This window comes from Stomoxys calcitrans, chromosome 5 (assembly GCF_963082655.1).
Source record: "Stomoxys calcitrans chromosome 5, idStoCalc2.1, whole genome shotgun sequence".
In the NCBI taxonomy this organism is placed as follows: Eukaryota; Metazoa; Arthropoda; class Insecta; order Diptera; family Muscidae; genus Stomoxys; species Stomoxys calcitrans.
In genome coordinates, this window is record NC_081556.1 from 103,628,337 (window position 1) to 103,649,124 (window position 20,788).

Here is a 20,788-nt window from a genome sequence, read left to right on the forward strand (position 1 = left end):
CAAAATTCTTGTAACAGTTATTATTAATTTAACAATATACGGTTATATAACCGGCCGCCCCGAACTTTACTTTAGGATTAGGATTGTTCTTGGAATAAGTAAAAAACCAAAAAATCACGACAAGTGAACAAATTGACAAAAAATAATTCGGCGTCGCCATCGAATGTTTTTATTTCATCGTCTATCTGTTGATTTGGTTGACCCATCAGAACACCGAGGTTCAATCACGGTTGGATTGCCAGAAAAAATGTCACTGGAAAATTTCCCCTTATTAATGCTGGCGACATTTGTAATGTATAAAACCATATGAGACTTTTCTTTGAAGAGGTGTCTTTAAGCAGCGCTTCGTTCAGATTCGGCAAAAATTGGTTGTTGTTGATTAGGCTTAAACTTAATCGGACTCCACTCATTGATTTTGAGAGAAGTACATATCCCCTATTCCTGAATGGAATGTTTGTGGGAAAATGCATGTTAAATGGAATAGACTAGTAAATGCTCACCGTGACAAAAGGGACAGCAAAAAAACTCAAACTTACAAAAAAGGGTAATAAGCATTAACTATGAAGCTAGGCACTAGATGGTAACTTTTCGGGTTTTTAAAGATTTAAAAAGCAGCAAATCTAGTGCGAAAAGCACTAAGTTGGCATCCCTGTTTCCATATGTTGCAAGCAAAACCAACCATCCGTCCAAACCCTTATTATTGAAAGTAAATCCTACCAAATTTGGTAAAAAAAAGCCCAAAACGGCAACGCTAAGTCCAACACAATACAATCCAATGAGAATTGAACTTGCTCTAGCAATCTCTATTATCGATGAGGATAAAAAAGGACTTTCTCTCTTCGGCATATTTTTTAAAGTAATTTTCTTTATTTTGTTTTTGTTTAAATTTTAATAGGAGGTCTATACTAACATTTATTTAAATTTATTTATGCATTCTTATTAGTTTGTATTTTTTAATATTTCTATGAAAAAATAGCTTTTTATTTGTGATTTTTTTTCTATTTGTTTGCCGTTTATATATTTTTTTGAGTTTTTTTTTGTTTTACTTTTCGAATAATTCTTTCGTTTGTTAGTTAGACTTAATATTGTTTGTTTATTATTGTAGTTGTTATTGTATAGACTTACTTAGAGTGGGTGTGAAAAGGAATGTGTGGGAATTTGTGTGTGTGTGTTGGGGCGTGTGGTTCGTTGAAAAAAAGAGGGGGAAATAGTAAATACAAACAGTGGTGTGTAAGTGTGTTGAAAAGTGTTCTTAGCATACAAAAAAAGCTTTATTGGTTTTCTTTCTAAATCAGTTTCAGTTTTGTTAGTATAGGCGGTGTCTGGGGTGTTGTAGGTATTAATATTTGTTTTTTTTTCATATAAAGTAAACCGTTTGCTTGTGTGTGGGTGGTGTTGGTGTGATTGTGTAAACATTTTACAGATTTGTGTTTAATTTGTTGCTTCGTTTTCATTTCAGTTATTTATAGTTTAAATATTTATTTATAATTCTTGTTGTAGTTTACATTAATACTAATATTGTTGTTGTTGTTTTTTGTTGTTGTGTTAACAATAACTTTCGATAATATGTTTGGCCTTGGTCCTTCATAAAAATCAAAGGAGCCTAGCCTTGCTGTTGTTCTCAAAAGATTTTCTTTTGTTGTTTACTGTGAATTTGTTTTAGTATTTTTTTAACAATAATAATTTAAATGATCGTGTTTAGCAATGATGATAATGTCTTTTGTGTTCCTTGCATCTTTAATGCAATAATATTTTTGTAACTTTTATCTTCTTAAACAAAATTGCCTTCATGTTGCATTGTTTTTGTTTTTGTTTTCTTTTCATATTTATCTTTTAGTTGTTGTTTTTGGTTTGGCGGCATTCGTACAAAGAGTGATATGAGAACGGGAGAAAGAGCGGCGGTGTTGTTCAAGTTGCTTGAACGAGTTTTAGATTCTGAGAGTTGTGGGCGATGTACTTATGTATGTATGTGTTGTTGGTGTGTTTGTTTGTTTACAACATTTAGCATTCCTCTATAAACAGCGCTTAGTTCTGAGACTCGCTTTATTATCTCTGGCCTTCTTTTTCCTGCAGATACAGACGTTGACTGAGCGGTTTCGTATATATCCAATTTTCACCAACAGCTGTGAAATACTGTAAAAACAAAACAAAAGGGATTTTTAGTTGTTTTTATTCATTTTGTGTTAAATGCAACATTTTGAGTTAACGCACCTTATGATCCCATGAAATCTCAGTTTCCTTACGGGCCTTGGCTTCATCTCGTTGTATTTGTTCAACTTTACATTTGGCATTGGTTGCCTTTTCAATGTCATTGAATCTTGGCGTAGATAAAAATTAATAAAATTAGAATTAGTACAGAGTGGAATTATGGGTTTTTTACAGTTTTCCACCATATGAAGTTATTTATAAGACTGAATATAAAAAAATCTCCATACTAGTAATGTAATGTTTTTGTTGTAGCCACTTTTATATGTGGAGGTAGCGATCCGATCCTAGCCAAGCACCATAGGTGAGCAAGCTCGTTCCGATCAATAGGACCGATTGCCGCCGGAACGTTATGGTTATTAGTTATTTAAAGTTTAATTTATTACAAGTTACCTACGGTGGGACCTGTCTCCTTGAGAGGAGAGAATGTTCCATTTACAGAAAGCCCAAATTACCTGGGTATTTTGTTGCAAGAGAGCCATTGTCAAAAGTTGAGGGGTTTGAACAGCGCGCCTTGCACTGGGCATATACTGCAGTTGTCAGACCTAAAATGGTATATGGTTGTTGTTGTAACAACATTTTCATGTGAAGGTGACGATCCTCGTCAAGCTCCTGTAGGTGAGCAAGTTTGTTCCGGTCCAAAGGAACGACCGGCACGGGAACAGGGTGGCCATTGGCTTTTTAAAGGCGCCAATAACTCGCCTTGTTGTATAGAGCATCATAGGCATTCAGCATTTGTGTAAGACCCAATGTCTCCCGGCCTATCACTCCGCTGATTGTCCGCGACTGCCATTGTAGCTTCTCCATATGGAGCATTTCACTATTCGCAACCTGTGGACGCGCCCAGTAGCAGCTAAGCTTCTCGTGACACCAATAAAAATCACACAGATCGGACCTTAATGTTCCAGCCTGCTTGGTGCTCACAGCTATTCCATGACATGCTATATGGTATTGTGGTCTGGTGGACGGCGCTTCAAAATTCCAACCAGTGTTTAATACTCAGATGAATCTAAAAGATGGCTTGTTTGTGCGCTTCAGCCGCACTCAGAACGACATCTTCTGATGCACTGCTCGTTCCGGTCCAAAGGAACGATCACCGCGGGAACAGGGTGGCCATTGGTTTTTTAAAGGCGCCAATAACTCGCCTTGTCATATCGAGCATCGTAGGCACTCAGTATGGGCGCAAGAGCCGGTGCCACTCGAACTCTCATGGAGAAACTCCGCTCGATACTGCTGATTGTTCGCGACTGCAATTACTGCTACTCCGGATGGAGCATTGCACTTCCCGCTACCTGTGGACGCGACCGGTAGCTCGCAGCTAAGCTCCTCGTGTCAGCAATGAACACCACACAGATCGGACCTCAATGTTCCAGCTTGTGTGGTGCTCACAGCTATCCCGTGCCGGGTGTGATATATGGTTGTTGTTGTTGATGTAGCCACATTTTCATGTGGAGGTAGAGATCCTCGTCAGGCTACTAAAGGTGAGCAAGCTCGTTCCGGTCCAAAGGACCGATCGCCGTGGGAACACGGTGGACATTGGATATTTAAAGGCGCCATTAACTCACCTTGTCATGTCGATCACCATTGGCACTCAGTATTTGTGCAAGAGCCGGTGCCGCCCGGGCTGTCACTGAGACTCTCCGCTCGTAACCGCTGATTATCCGCGACTGCCGTTGCAGCTACTTCGTATGGAGCATTCCACTATCCGCAAGCTGTGGACAATGCTTTCCCGTGAAAGCATTGAACACCACACAGATCGGACCTCAAAGTCCCAGCCTGTGTGGTGCTCACAGTTATACCGTGCTGTATGGTGTTGTGGTCTGGTGGACGGCACTTCAAAAGTCCACTTACTGTTCAATAGTCAACCGGATTCAAAGGGTGGCTTGTTTGTGCATCACAGCCGTACTGAGGATGAAACCATCTAATGCACTGAATTTAATGCTACGACTTATATCTCTGGGCATTGTGGCTTGACAAGTTGCAGCGACCACTGTCGAGAAGCTAAAGGATACGATATCCCTGGTAATAGTAATAGATGATGGTGAAATTACTAAGATATAATGCCATAACGAGATTAGCAAAAATATCTTCTCAGACAGCCAGGCAGCCATGAAAACCCTGGAGAACGTATTTCTGAACACAAAACCGCCCTCGACTGTCGCAGACCTCTCAACCATCTGAACAGTTCAAAATTCACCTGTTCTGGGTCCCGGGCCACAGAGATATCCCAGGGAATTGTAAAGCGGACGAGCTTACGAGACTTGGAGCTACCCTACATATTCAAGCGCCATGTAAGCTAAGCTTTCAGGATCAGGTCCGAAGGTCAACAAATGAAAACTATGTGGCCTAATTTAGACTTGAAGAGGTCTACCGATTTGCTGTCACTGGCAAGAACAGACGTCTCAGCCATTGTGTCCGTCATGACAGGTCACAGTCTAATCAGAAAACATGCTGACAGGCTGAAGATTGCCAGTAACGACTTTTGCAGAAGCCGTGAGCACATCGAAGAAGAGACTATAAAACACCTTCTGTGAGTGTGTCCTGCACTGGCAGTCAGAAGGAGTTTCACTTTAGGTTCTCATTTCTTTGATTTAGCGGATGTGAACATTCGCAAGTTATTGGGCTTTTTACAGCGATCAGGATGGTTTTACGGTAGAAGGCATCTTCCTTCTTCTATTCCTGTGATATCACAATGGACGAAAACGTCTAAGTGAGCCTGATGGCAGTCTGCCACTTAAACCTAATCTAACCTAACCTACTGAAAGAGGACAAAATTACGTGTGGCTTACGTCTCCTCTATTATAGCTAACAATGCTTCTGCAATGTTGGCTTTTTTCGGGCAAGCGCAAAGAGACAATTGAATAAAGTTAGAAACCTTTCCTTGAAAAAATATCGTGTCATATTCAATTTAAGGGATAAATTATACAATTTCCATTTGCAAAGAGAATCTCCGATCATTGAGCTCGTCTCGAAAGAGAAACAAACAAAAATTGTGAAATTTAATTTGTTTATGGGTACCAGAAATCGCTGTGCCAAATTTCATCAAAATCGGATGAAAAATGCTCCTTTATGGGCTCAATACTCTATATCGGGAGATCGGTCTATATGGCAGCTATATCCAAATATGGTCTGATCTGGACGATATTCTACAAAAAAGGTTTAAAGCATTACCAGAACTCGCTGTCATTGAATTGAATTTGGGTAATAAATGGATGGTAGTCGGATGAAAAATTATCAATTTATTGCCTCAAGGCTTTAGGTCTGGAGATAGGTCTATATAGCGGCTATATATAACTAAAATCCGATTTTATGAGATCAAAAGGTCAGGTTTATATACAAAGAATACGAAATCATCAAACAATTTTTGGTAAATTTTGATATCTGCAAAATTATAAATACCCAGCTTTTGGGAATAAATGGGTAAATACACGGGTATTTACCCAATTTACCGGGTAAATACTTTTTGGGTATTTACCCATGACCCATCTCTACAAATGCTCATATAGCTCTCATATAAATTCTTTTTTGATTTAGCTGAAATTTTGCGCAATGACCTCTCCTATAGCCTCCAATATACGTGTGAAGTATGTTCTAAATCCTGATATATCTCTCGCATAAACCGATCTCCCAATTGCACTCCTTGAGCCCCTAGAGGTCGCAGTTCTTATCTGATTGGGATGAAATTTTGCACATCGACTTCTCCTATTAGACCTTCCGTATACGTGCCAGATATGATCTCATTAGTTCCATAAGCTGATATAGCTCCCATATCTCCCGATTTTACTTTTTGAGGACCTCTGGGGCGCAATTCTTATCCGACTCAACTGAAATTTTGCACAATGACTTCTACTAGGGTCTCCAATATAAAAACCATAACCTGATATAGCATAGCAATAATTATCCATTATCCTTTGTTTGCTTATACAGAGATACCGGGCAAAGAACTTGACGAATGACATCCATGGAGGAGGGCATATAAGATTCGACACGGCCGAACTTTTTTTTTTAATATATTCATTTAAAATTCACAAATAACTTCATATGTATGTGGTAAATACTGATGAAATGAGACAGATGATTTGCTTGCAATCGAAAATGATTTAAGGCTTTTTTTTGCAAAAAAAAGATTTTACTACTAATTCACATTCGATTGCATCAAATATCATAGAAAATGATTCAATTATCTACAAATAAATATATAAGTGAAATAAAATGAGTATTACTTGAGTCCAGCGGTTACTTCCTTCCACACGCGTCGTGATTCATATTCTTCTTGTTCAACGATTGGCCGAACTTGTTTCTTAAATATTGGTATACGATTTACATCAACAAACACTTCAGTTTTCTAGAAAATTAAAAATTTTCACATGAAAATTAAAAACCAAATTCAAGAACATGGCCACAGTCATTATTACACCATACACAGATACAAAAAAATACTCTAAATTTTACAAATGCAAATAGTTACGAATATGACCAATAAACCAAAGAAGAAATAATAAATAGTAAGAAAACTCCGTGGTGAACGGACAACGGTATATAGCAAAGGAGCTCCAAAGGCTTTAAAAGATTTAATTTTCTAGATAAACACAGAGATTTGACCAGAATATTTAAGAGAGAAGTACAAGTAATCGACAGTTACAGGATGCTGATGATAATGATAGTTGGTGGAGACAGTGATAGAGATTGATAGCAAGAGAGAGATAGAGAGAGAGAGAGTAGGGATTTTTGCTTTTCTTTGTAAATGGAACGGTAAGCCTTCTTAGTAATTGGGATTTAGGAAATACAATGGGAAAGTTACATATTAACAAAAAGAAAGTTCATCAAACAAACAAGAACATAGAAATGGGTTAGTAAGACAATAACAATATATAAAAGCAACTTACAAATAGACACAATCATACAATTAACACCATTAGCATAAACAACATTAAAATCTAGGACAGTCACAAACTCAATTATCAGTACTTTTTCTTTAGCTACTTTCAAAACCGATAACATGGTGGAATATAAATCAAGATCAGATATTAGGTTTGCAGTGTTACATCACCAATATCGACAACCTCAAAATCCCAGTATGTTAAGGTTGTCGATATTGGCAAGATCTTCGTGTGCCAATGTGCTTAGGCGCGAGAAATTTCTTTACGAACAGCGTTTGCGTACACGCACCAGGAAGTAAAAACGTCTACACGAGGAAGTAAGAGCTTTTGGTCGTTCGTGAAAAGAGTAAAGGGTAGTTCTTCATCTATTCCAACTCTTGTTAAGGATGATCAAACGTTCACTGAACCGGTTGATAAGGCTAACCTGTTGGATAAAAATGCCAATACTGAACTGCTGCGCAAGCAGGCAAGATCTTCTTCGTGTGCCAATGTGCTTAGGCGCGAGAAATTTCTTTACGAACAGCGTCTGCCTACTAAGGTTCTTGCTTTTACACGAGCAAGTAAGAGCTTTTGGACGTTCTTGAAAAGAGTAAAGGGTAGTTCTTCATCTATTCCAACTCTTGTTAAAGATGATCAAACGTTCACTGACCCGGTTGATAAGGCTAACCTGTTGGATAAAAATGCTAATACTGAACTGCTGCGCAAGCAGGCAAGATCTTCGTGTGCCAATGTGCTTAGGCGAGAGAAATTTCTTTACGAACAGCGTCAGCGTACTAAGGTTCTTGCTTTTACACGAGCAAGTAAGAGCTTTTGATCGTTCGTGAAAAGAGTAAAGGGTAGTTCTTCATCTATTCCAACTCTTGTTAAGGATGACCAAACGTTCACTGACCCGGTAAGACTAACCTGTTGGCTGATATATTTGCGGAGAACTCTTCCCTGCCGGATAGCAATCAACCACTCACCTCTACAGCCAATACCCAAAAAGGGTGAGGCAAACAACCCTGCGAATTATCGGCCAATTGCGATATGCACCGCTCTCTCCAAGGTCATGGAGAGCATGGTTAATCATCATCTTGTGAGGTATTTAGATATCGCAGAAATTGATAAGGCTTACCTGTTGGCTGATATATTTGCAGGGAACTCCTCCCTGCCGGATAGCAATCAACCACTCCCCTCAATCGAAAATGTATCTGGCGTCATGCCCCAAGTATTTTTTCGAACTCGTGGAGTTAAAAGGGTTCTTCTCGAGAATCTAGGCGTAAATAAATCCCCGGGCCCGGATGACATATCAACACTTGTCTTACGCAAGTGTTCTTCGACGCTCGCTCGTCCATTACGCAACCTTTTCAACCTTGCCTACCGTGCGGGAGTATTCCCGGCGCGTCGGAAGGTTGCGAACGTTCAGCCAATACCCAAGAAGAGTGAGGCAAACAACCCTGAGAATTATCAGCTAATTGCGATATGCTCCGCTCTTTCCAAGGTCATGGAGAGCATGGTTAATCAACATCTTGTGAGGTATTTAGAAATCGCAGAAACTGATAAGGCTAACCTGTTGGCAGATATATTTGCAGGGATCTCTTCCCTGCCGGATAGCAATCAACCACTCGCCTTAATCGAAAATGTATCTGGTGTCATATCCCAAATATTTTTTTGAACGCGTGGAGTTAAAAGGGTTCTCGAGAATCTAGATGTAAATAAATCCCCGGGCCCGGATGACATATTAACACTTGTCTTACGCGAGTGTTCTTCGATGCTCGCTCGTCCATTACGCAACCTTTTCAACCTTGCCTACCGTGCGGGAGTCTTCCCGGAGCGTTGGAAGGTTGCGATCGTTCAGCCAATACCCAAGAAGGGTGAGGCAAACAACCCTGCGAATTATCGGCCAATTGCGATATACTCCGCTCTCCCCAAGGTCATGGAGAGCATGGTAAATCACCATCTTGTGAGGTATTTAGAGTCTAATAGCCTTCTTAGCGGTTGATAAGGCTAACCTGTTGGCTGATATATTTGGAGGAAACTCTTCGCTGCCGGGTAGCAATCAACCACTCCCCTCAATCAAAAATGTATCTGATGTCATGCCCCAAATATTTTTTCGAACTCGTGGAGTTAAAAGGGTTCTTCTCGAGGATCTAGATGTAAATAAATGCCCGGGCCCGGATGGCATATCAACACTTGTCTTACGCATGTGTTCTTCGACGTTCGCTCGTCCATTACGCAACCTTTTCAATCTTGTCTACCGTGCGGAAGTCTTCCCGGCGCGTTGGAAGCTTGCGAACGTTCAGCCAATACCCAAGAAGGGTGAGGCAAACAACCCTGCGAATTATCGGCCAATTGCGATATGCTCCGCTCTCTCCAAAGTCATGGAGAGCATGGTTAATCACCATCTTGTGAGGTATTTAGAGTCTAATGGCCTTCTTAACTACCAACAGTATAGGTTCCGCAGAAATCGCTCTACGGGCGACCTTATGGCACATCTGTCGGAACGTTAAGGATCGCTCAACCCATTAGTTTGGTGAGAGTAAGGTTGTGGCTCTGGATATCTCCAAGGCATTTGATAGGGTTTGGCACAGTGCACTACTATCAAAGCTTGTCGCATTTGGTGTCAGTAATGGCTTCGTTCGATTTATTTCGAGCTGTCTCAGAGATCGCGCTATTCGAGTCGTTATAGATGGGTTCTCATCCAATGAGCATAAATTGACCGCAGGTATACCCCAGGGCTCTGTTTTTTCTCCTTCAAAAAATGCTAATTTTGCCCATGAACATTCCACTAAGAAACAGGGGCAAACTTTCTTTCCCCTTCTCTTTTTCTTATTTTCATCAACTATCTATTGGGTCAGACATCGAATCCGATCTACTCATTTGCGGATGACAGTTATCTCTGCCATTCGTACTCATTCGATCATAGGCCGAGTCTTCGAGAGATTGAGGACAAGAGGCGGGTTATGGACGATACACTCTGCCAGGATTTGCTGGCCATTTCTGAGTGGGGTCGAACGAATCGAGTAGAGTTTAATGCACGGAAAACTCAGTGCTGCTTGTTGTCACACAAACGATTCGCTGACCCATTACGATCATCTTTGTCTATCAAAGGTGTAGATGTTGAGCAATCAGAAGCTCTTGATGTTCTGTGCATGAAAATATAAAGTGATGTCCGTTCGGCTAGGCATGTATTTGAAGTGTCGAAAGAAGCATTCAAGTGTTTAGGGTTCCTTAAACGGTGTAAGAATTATTTCACTCCGTTCGATCTACTTAACATCTACATCACTTTCATAAGGCCGAAAATGGAGTACAACTTACATGTATAGGATGGAGTTTCAAAATCATCCCTGGAGCTACTAGACCGATGGCGTTGATTGGGGACAAACAGAAGCTCTTGATGTTCTGGGCATGAAAATACAAAGTGATGTCCGTTGGACATGTATTTGAAGTGTCGAAAGAAGCATTCAAGTGTTTAGGCTTCCTTAAACGGTGTAAGAATTACTTCACTCTGTCTGATCTTCTCAATAGCCACACCACTTTCCTAAGGCCGAAAATGGAGTACAACTCACATGTATGGGCTGGTGCTTCAGAATCATCCCTGGAGCTACTAGACCGTCTACAGAGGAGAGCGATGGCATTGATTGGGGACAGTGGGGTATCCAACTCTATTGCCTCTCTTCAGCATCGTCGCAATGTGGGTTGTTTAGCGCTGCTCTATCGGTACTTTCATGGGGTGTGCTCGTCTGATATTCATATTCTTATTCCTGATGTAAGGATGTTTGTCAGGGATACTAGACATTCCAGGAACTCACACCCGTTTGTAATTGATTGCGCAGCGGATCGCACAATGCATTATAGAGGGAATTCTTTTTTCGCCCGAACCGTTCGTATGTGGAATCGACTTCCGGCTAATATTTTTCCCTCCCCCTTTGACATCCTAAGATTCAAGACAAATGTCAATAAGCACTACATCCTTTTCTCCCCTCCAATTCCTAATTTCCTCTCGTCAACGCAATGCACTGCATTCATAGGAGACATCCCCTGCGTGTTGGCTGACAGAAGAAAAAATCTCTGCTGGTTAGATTATTTTCAATTTGAATGACCTAGTTCGTCTTAAATGACCTGCGTTGTTCCATAAAACCTGAATATATTTAGCTTTCTTAAGGTATGGACAAATGTATACCTTACTTACTTGAACATTGGAATCGGTTTTGAAAGTAGTTGAACAATTATACAAGCATCAACTCATACATATATAAAATTAAATCTATTTTTAGCGAATCATTTATCAAGAATGTTATCATTGCATTGTACCAAATCGCAACAAATATTTACTTAGTGGGGATATTAACATATTTTTGGATTTTAGCATAAATAAAACAAGATTTAGACATTTTTGTTTTAATGACTTTGTCGAAACAGTGATGTCAGTAGATCCTTCCGAGATTATTTTAAAAACTAACGATATGATTTAGACCCAATAAACATAAATCGTATAGTATCCATTGATGATGGTTTAGTCCGCCTGTTATGCATTGGGTATATACTACAGTTTTCAGACTTATAATGCTATATGGTGTTGTGGTCTGGTGGACGGCGCTTCAAAAGTCCACCTACTGCTCAATACTTAACCGGATACAAAGGATGGCTTGTTTGTGATCACTGCCGCACTGAGGACGACACCATCTGATGCACTGAATTTAATGCTACATCTTATGACTCTGGATATTACGGCTACCCAAAATGTCGCGACCACTGCCATGAGGTTAAGAGAGCTTTCTCATTTATCATGTCGCGGCTACGGGCACTGTGTTATCCTTCATACAATATTCGATGTTCCAGGCAGTGTGGATTAGACCTTACCTGATGATTCCCTAGGGATAATTCCAAACTAAACGACCAAGTGGGCTTTGTGGTGTACTCTAAAGATCTAGAAGTGGTCACATCGAAAAGGTTACCCGACCACTGCAGTGTGTATCAAGCAGAGATCCTTGCAATTAGGGAAGTGGTGGAATGGCTAAGATATAATGTCATTACGACGATTGGCATAAATATATTCTCAGACAACTAGGCAGCCATTAAATCCCTGGACAACGTATTTCTGAACACAAAAAACGCCCTCGACTGTCGCAGATCTCTCAACGAGATGGCTGAACAGTTCAAAATTCGCCTGTTCTGGGTGCCGGGTCACAGAGATATCCCAGGGAATTGTAAAGTGGATGAGCTTGCGAGACTAGGAACTACCCTACACATTCCAGGTATACTGGAATATGTGGCTATGCCTCTAGCGACATGTAAGCTAAGTTTTCAGGACCAGGCCCGAAGGACAACGAATGATAGATGGTCACAAAGAGGGGGCTGTGAGCGTTCCAAAACTATGTGGCCTAATCTAGACTTGAAGAGGTCTACTGCTTTGCTGTCATGGGCTAGAACAGAGGTCTCAGTCATTGTGTCCGTCATGACAGGTCACTGTCTAATCGGGAAACATGCTGACAGACTGAAGGTTGCCAGCAACGACTTTTGCAGAAGTTGTAGGGACATTGAGCGGATGAGCTTGCGAGACTAGAAACTACCCTACACATTCCAGGGATACTGAAATCTGTGGGTATGCCTCTAGCGACATGTAAGCTAAGTTTTCAGGACCAGGCCCGAAGGACAACGAATGGCAAATGGTCACAAAGAGGGGGATGTGAGCATTTCAAAGCTCTGTGGCCTAATCTAGACTTGAAGAGGTCTACCGCTTTGCTGTCATTGGCTAGAACAGACGTCTCAGTCATAGTGTCCGTCATGACAGGTCACTGTGTAATCGGGAATCATGCTGACAGACTGAAGATTGCCGGCAACGATTTTTTCAGAAGTTGTAGGGACATCGAGGAAGAAGAGACTATAGAACACCTTCTGTGTGTTTGTCCCGCCCTAGCAGTTAGAAGGAGTTCCACTTTAGGTTCTCATTTCTTTGAGAACCTGTCTGATTAGCGAATGTGAACATTGGGCTTTTTAAAGCGATGGTTCAGCGGTAGAAACTAGAAGGCATCTTGCTTCTTCTACTCTTGTGGTATCATAATGGACGAAAATGTCTAAGTGAGTCTGATGGCAGACTGCCACTTAAACCTAACCTAACCTAATGGCATTCCATAGTTTACCACAGACCGATCAATTGTCTTATAAGTAGTTAACAAGCTGTCTTCGCTTGCTCCCCAAATGCTGGCAACAAGCAAATTTCAATAGCATCTGCTAATAACTTGTAAAGGCTGCCAAATGTGATATCAGGTATTTTTGGAATAGTTGGTAGACAGAATCCATACTCACATTCAACTGTAGGCTTACTTCTGCTGCCAATGTGGCCAAAGATTTAGTGGCGATTATCTTAAAGTTTCTTGCAGCGAAATTAGCCGGAAGATCTGTAAGATAGACGTTTAATCTAAAGCATATGCCTTTAAAAATGGGCATCAGAAGTCATTATCGTTCAATTGTCTGCCTATGATATGATCTCTATGCTAATAGGAGGTTTATGAGTGCTAAACTTACTGCCCACCTTGGGGGGCAGTAACACCTAGTTCCACTCTAGGGTTGGCGAACGCACAATGTCTTTAGATAGGCATTTCCGGCACGGGATAGCTGTGAGCAGATGTGTGGTGTTCATTGCTGTCACGAGAAGCTTAGATGCGAGCTACCAGGCGCATCCATAGGTTGCGGATAGTGCAATACTTCATAGGGAGTAGCTGCAACGATAGTCGCGTACATTCAGCGGTATCGAGCGGAGAGTCTCAGTAAGAGGTCGGGCGGCACCGGCACAGGAGCTTGACGATTATCGCCACCTCCACATGAAAATGCGGCTACAACAACAACAACAACAACAGAGTTATAAGTCTCCTTCCCATCGCATACAAGATACTATCGAGCGCACTGTGTGCAAGATTAAAGTATAAACTCAACGAAATAATTGGGCCCTATCACTGTGGGTTTAGACCTGGTAAATCCACAATCGATTACACTTGTTGTTGTTTACACTGCGCCTGGAAAAGACACGAGAAGGACAGATCAACACCAAAAATCTTTTCGTTGACCACAAAACCGCCTTCGATCGCCCTATACGTTCAAAGGTATTTCAAGCCATGTCTGAGTTTGTTATTCCCGCAAAACTGATGTAGGATGACGCTTGCTCAGTTAAAATAGGGAAGAACCTCTCCGAACCGTGCAATACCAAACGAGAATGCAGACAGCGAGATAACCTATCCTGCTGGAGAAGATTATACGAGAAGCCGGTATGAATATGCATGGCACACTACTTACAAGGAAACATATGCTACTCACCCATGCCCACGACATCGATATTATGGGTCGGTCACCGGAAGAAGCAATAGCAACCTTTGAAAATATGGAAAGAGAATCAACGAAAATGGGTTTGGCAGTAAATGGAGGTAAGCCAAAGTGGATTATATCAATTATATTATGAGATATATTATTATGAGATAGTCAGCAACTTCATCTACCTCGACACCGCCATAACCGAAAGAAATGACACCAGTTTTGAAATAAAACGAAGCATAATATTGGTGAACAGATGCTACTTTGGATTAAACAAGCAGCTGCGGAGCAGACGAAAATTACACTATACAAGACACTGATAATATTTGGCAGCAAAATCCTTCGTAAAATATATGAACCAGTCGGCGTTAATGGAGAATATAGGAGCCGTATGAACCACGAGCTGTATGACGACGAATGCATAGATAAACACCTCAAAATACTACGGTTGCGTTGGCTAGGACATGATGTCAGAATAGATGAAGAAGCTCCAGCAAAGAAGTCTTTTCGAAGGCAAAAGGGGAAGACCAAAACTCCGATGGAGTGATCAAGTGGAGCGAGACATCTTGGATCTGGGTATCAGAGATTGGAGAAGAAACGCAAAGGATCGAGGCGCTTGAAAGTCTATTCTACATTCGGCTAGAGGAACACATTTTCTGTCAAGCCTAATGAATGTAAGTAAAGTAAGCTCTAGATCAACAGTTCCAATATAGACCCCTTTCAAGTATGAGCCGCTAGGATCAAGAGCGGGTATGATAGTGGAGTGCTTCGTATAAGGAATAGCTACAATTGCAGTCGTCGACAATAGGAATACATTTCTGTCAAGCCTAATTAATGTAAGTAAAGTAAGCTCTAGATCAACAGTTCCACTATAGACCCCTTTCAAGTATGAGCCGCTAGGATCAAGAGCGGGTATGATAGTGGAGTGCTTCGTATAAGGAATAGCTACAATTGCAGTCGTCGATAATCAGCGATATGGAGTGGAGTCTCAGTGAGAGGCCGGGAGGCACTGGGCTTGCTTAAATATTGAGTGCCTGTGTCCTATGGTGGTCCTATGGACCGAAGCGAGCTTGTTCACCTATGGAGTTTGACAAGGATCGCTGCTTTCACATACCAATGTGGCTACAACAACAACGATCCGTTTGTCCCTTGGTTGGTATCTTCATGTGTAGCTAGCTCCAAATCAAATTGGAGCGTAATATCCAAATCCTGCAATAGTTTTTCTCCAAAAACACGTTTTTAATACCCACAACCGAATGAAAACCATCCTACACAATTTGTGAATATTTTAAGAAAATCGGTTTGGTTGTTTTCGAGTCTCTAAGGAACGAACAAACAAAAACACTTAATCTTTTATATAATAAAATACGTGAGGACATGGCATGGGTTCATCATATTATATTATTATTAGCCAGTGGGAGAAGAGATGTCTTCAAGTTCGTAATTCCCAGGATATGGCAAGAACCTCTAACTCAGCACCAACAATTTATTGGACTTGGGTGCGTATGTTTACTTTTCGATAATTATGCCTCCTTGCCTTACGTCATACGCCACGTTGTACACTAATTTTCCACATAAAAAATTTAAAAAAAAAATTATTTCAAATCAAATCGATAAATCATGGGTAGAAATGGGTGATGGATATTTATCCATCCGATTTCGATAAAATTTGGCACAGTGATATACCCGATCTCCCGATATAGGGTATTGAGGCTATAAAATATAAATTTTTTACCCGAATTCGATGAAATTTGGCACAGGGTTTTCTGGTAGACCCCTACCCGATCTACCCGGGGGGTCGGTCCATAGGGCCGACCTATATCCAAATATAGTCCGATCTGAACCGCAATTCACAGAAATGAATAGGGGTCTACTAGAACTCACTGTGCCAAATTTCATCGAAATCGGTTGAAAAATTACCAATTTATTGCCTCAAGACTTTAAGTCTGGAGATCGGTCTGTATAGCAGCTATATATAGCTAAAATCTAATTTTATGAGATCAGAAGGTCAGGTTTATATACAAAGAATACGAAATTATCAAAAATTGGAAATTGGAAAATTTGGAATTTTTTTTTAATACCCAAGATATCTGCAAAATTATAAATACCCAGCTTTTGGGTAAAAATGGGTAAATACCCGGGTGTGTATCTAAGGTGTATCTAAAAAATGGAAGCTGTTTGGAAAACTGATGCCAGATTGGAAAATAACGCTCCAATTTGTGATACATTTTGTTGATCAGTGTAATAGATGTCATACTGACAAACCCAACTGAACCAGGGTACTAGTTTCCCTTTAGTATTGGCACCGGCAAAAAGTATACGTTGCAGGCACTTCAGTGTGTGTCTTCCTCAAGACAAGCCAAGACGTGTTGACATTCTCTCTCCAAACTATACCTTGGTTTACCTCACCGAAACCTAAAAATGATTGATATTATTCTGGCAAACCTAACAGAACCAGAATACGGAGTTCTCTCCAATTCGGACCAAAATCATACGTCGCAGGCACAAACAGATGTGGATCTTCCAAGACAAAACCAACCCACCAAACTGGATGATTAAGCGTATCGTCAAATCGTTCCTACCCCTGAAATTGCAAAGACAGCCAAGAATATAGAGGCCCTTTCGCTCAATCAAATGTTGCTATGTTACTTAATGAAAAATCCCATTTCTTGCTGTTAAAAAAAAAATCTTTTTCAATCTAATGACAGCATATCAGCGTTTAAGCTCTCCATATTTTCTTCACTTTTCGGTGTTTTGACTATCATCTGGCAACGCTGCATCGACAAAGCAATTCTTGGGTAAACATTGGTTACCTTTTTCAGTATGTACACCAACATTTTTGAAACATCCCAAGTTTTTTTATACCCTCCACCATAGGATTGGGGTATACTAATTTCGTCATTCTGTTTGTAACACCTCGAAATATGCGTCTAAGGCCCCATAAAGTATATATATTCTTGATCGTCGTGACAATTTTAAGTCGAACTAGCCATGTCCGTCCGTCTGTCCGGCCGTCCGTCCGTCTGTCGAAAGCACGCTAACTTTTGAAGGAGTAAAGCTAGCCGTTTGAAATTTTGCACAAATACTTCTTATTAGCGTAAGTCGGTTGGGATTGTAAATGGGCCAAATCGGTCCATGTTTTGATATAGTTGCCATACAATCCGATCATGGGTCTTGACTCCTTCAGCCTCTAGAGGCGCAATTCTCGTCCGATTTGACTAAAATTTCGCACATAGTGTTTTGATATCACTTCCAACAACTATGCGAAGTATGGTCCTAATCGGTCCATAACCTGATATAGCTGTCATACAATGTAGTCTTGGGTCTTGACTTCTTGAGCCTCTAGAGGGCGCAATTCTCGTCCGATTTGACTGAAATTTCGCACATAGTGTTTTGATATCACTTCCAACAACTGTGCTAAGTATGGTTCAAATCGGTCTATAACCTGATATAGCTGCCATATAAACCGATCTTGGGTCTTGACTTCGTGAGCCTCTAGAGGGCGCAATTCTCGCCCGATTTGACTGAAATTTCGTACATAGTGTTTTGATATCACTTCCAACAACTGTGTGAAGTATGGTCCTAATCGGTCCATAACCTGATATAGCTGACATACAAACCGATCTTGGGTCTTGACTTCTTGAGCCTCTAGAGGGCACAATTCTCGTCCGATTTGACTGAAATTTCGCATATATAGCTGCCATATAAACCGATCTTGAGTCTTGACTTCGTAAGCCTCTAGAGAGCGCAATTCTCATCCGACTTGGCACAAATTTTGTACAACGGCTCCTCTTATGGCCATCAACATACGTGTGCAATATGGTCAGAATCGATCTATAGCTTGATACAGCTCCCATATAAACCGGTCTCCCGATTTCGCTTCTTGAGCCCCGAATCGGACTATAACTTGATAAAGCTGCTCCTCCGTCCTTATGCATTATACTTTATTTGCCTAAAAACAGATACTGCGCAAAGAACTCGACAGATGCGACCATGGTGGAGGGTATATAAGATTCGGCCCGGCCGAACTTAGCACGCTCTTACTTGTTTAACATTTTTTTTAAATATGCTAAAATTCTATGCATATCCACAGCAATACAATGAACAACATTCACATATGCAAATAAATTGTTGTATACATTACATTTGTATCGTGCCATTTGGCTTCCATTAGACCACTCCATTCACCAGCTATTGAGACAAATGGTTTCTTTTCATTTGGAGAGTAAATCTGAAAAAAATGAACAGATATCTTTAGTACGAAAAATAAAATTCGATTAATTTCTGCATAAAAATTTTACCTCAGCAGTGACTTTGTTACGTTTACCACCATAAAATGGTTTGGTTAAGAACTCCACATTAGCATAATAACCGGTTTGGGGGCATTTTATTTCCACTGAACCGCCCAACTCTATCCAGGGCACTGTAAGTATGGATCTAAGAAAAACTTCAAATTGATCACTGTCTCGCGTTGCTATCGCTAATCTCTAACCTGCCATAACCATTGGGAAAAGTCACAATGTATTCCTCACCATAATCGACTAGAGTAACTACACCTTCGCCGATATTGTGTACCCCAACGGATAGTCCAAGAAATTTCGATTTCGTCCAAACATGGGCAGAGAATGTGATTTTCTTATTGTAATGTTCGGCATAAAATGCAGATACTTAAAGAAGGAAGAGAGGAGAGGGGGAAATTATTAGAGAAATTTTCCTTTGCAAAGGAGATCATAGTGTTTACATACTTGGCGGATGATGTGAAACTTGTTCGGCTAGAAATGTAAGTTGATTTCTTCGGCACCAGGGTACAGGTCCATCGGTGACTTTTTCTTCTTCGGATGATTCTCCTAAAAAAAGTAGGGTGAATGTTGAGAAAATTTTAGATAGATAAATATAAAAAAATTAAAACAAGTAAAAAGGGGTTAAATTCGGCCGGGCTGAACTTTGGATACCCACCACCCCGGGTATATATGTAAACCACCTTTCGTTAAAACCCGGTGAAAAATGCATACCTTATGCCCCATAGCAGCTATATTGAAATATGTTCCGATTTGGACCAAATACTAATAAGTATAAGTCATTGTTCAATTGCGTATAACAAAATATTGGGATTTTTTGAACTATAAACGACACGGATGTCGAAAAGCCTAACATGAGTCACTGTGTCAAATTTTAGTGAAATCGGATTATAAATGCGCCTTTTATGCGGCCAAGACTTTAAATCGAGAGATCGGTCTATATGGCAGCTATATTTAAATCTAAACCGATCTGGGCCAAATTGAAGAAGAATGTCAAAGGGCCTTACACAACTCACTGTCCCAAATTTCGGCGACATCGGACAATAAAATGGGCGCAAAACCTTAAATCGAGAGATCGGTCTATATGGCAGCTATATCCAAATCTTGTTCGATCTAGTCCACATTGCAAAAATATGTCGAGGGGTTTAACTTAACTCACTGTCCCAAATTTGGCGACATCGGATAATAAATGCTGCTTTTATGGGCCCAAAACCTTAAATCGAGAGATCGGTCTATATGACAGCTATATCCAAATCTGGACCGATCTGTGCCATATTGCAGATATATGTGGAGGGGCTTAACTTAACTCATTGTCCCGAATTTCGGATACATCGGACAATAAATACGCCTTTTATAGGCGTAAAACTTTAAATCGAGAGATCGGTCTATATGGCCACTATATCCAAATCTGGACCGATCTGAGCCATATTGCAGAAGTATTTCGAATGGCCTAACGCAATTCACTGTCCCGAATTTCGGCGACATCGGACAATAAGTGCGCGTTTAATGGGCCCAAAACCTTAAATCAAGAGATCGGTCTATATGGCAGCAATATCCAAATCTGGACCGATCTGAGCCAAATTGAAGAAGGATGTCGAAGGGCCTAACACAACTCACTGTCCCAAATTTTGGCAAAATCGGACAATAAATGCGCCTTTTATGGGCGTAAGACCTTAAATCAAGAGATCGGTCAATATGGCAGCTATATCCAAATCTGGACCATTCTGGGCCAAATTAAAGAAAGATGTCGAAGGGCCTAACACAACTCACTGTTCCAAATTTCAGCAAAATCGGATAATAAATGTGGCTTTTATGAGCCTAAGATCCTTAATCGATGGATCGGTCTATAAGATGCGCCTTTCATGGGCGTAAGACCTTAAATCAAGAGATCGGTCAATATGGCAGCTATATCCAAATCTGGACCATTCTGGGCCAAATTAAAGAAAGATGTCGAAGGGCCTAACACAACTCACTGTTCCAAATTTCAGCAAAATCGGATAATAAATGTAGCTTTTATGAGCCTAAGATCCTTAATCGATGGATCGGTCTATAAGATGCGCCTTTTATGGGCGTAAGACCTTAAATCAAGAGATCGGTCAATATGGCAGCTATATCCAA

The 20,788-nt window shown here is 40.6% G+C and overlaps 1 protein-coding gene across 1 annotated transcript in view; it reads right to left on the bottom strand.

The window, feature by feature from the left end:
* Positions 1-1,232: 1,232 nt before the first annotated feature.
* LOC106080790 (oxysterol-binding protein-related protein 9) overlaps positions 1,233-20,788 on the bottom strand; it is a 115,445-nt gene continuing 95,889 nt past the window's right edge. Inside the window, exons 9-15 of the mRNA XM_013242352.2 lie at positions 19,118-19,219; positions 18,865-19,039; positions 18,674-18,809; positions 18,517-18,603; positions 6,429-6,550; positions 2,212-2,317; positions 1,233-2,133 (exon numbers count right to left, since the gene is read on the bottom strand). Coding sequence (XP_013097806.2) covers positions 2,047-2,133; positions 2,212-2,317; positions 6,429-6,550; positions 18,517-18,603; positions 18,674-18,809; positions 18,865-19,039; positions 19,118-19,219 — 815 coding nt within the window. The 3' untranslated portion in view covers positions 1,233-2,046. The remainder of the gene's footprint in view (positions 2,134-2,211; positions 2,318-6,428; positions 6,551-18,516; positions 18,604-18,673; positions 18,810-18,864; positions 19,040-19,117; positions 19,220-20,788) is intronic.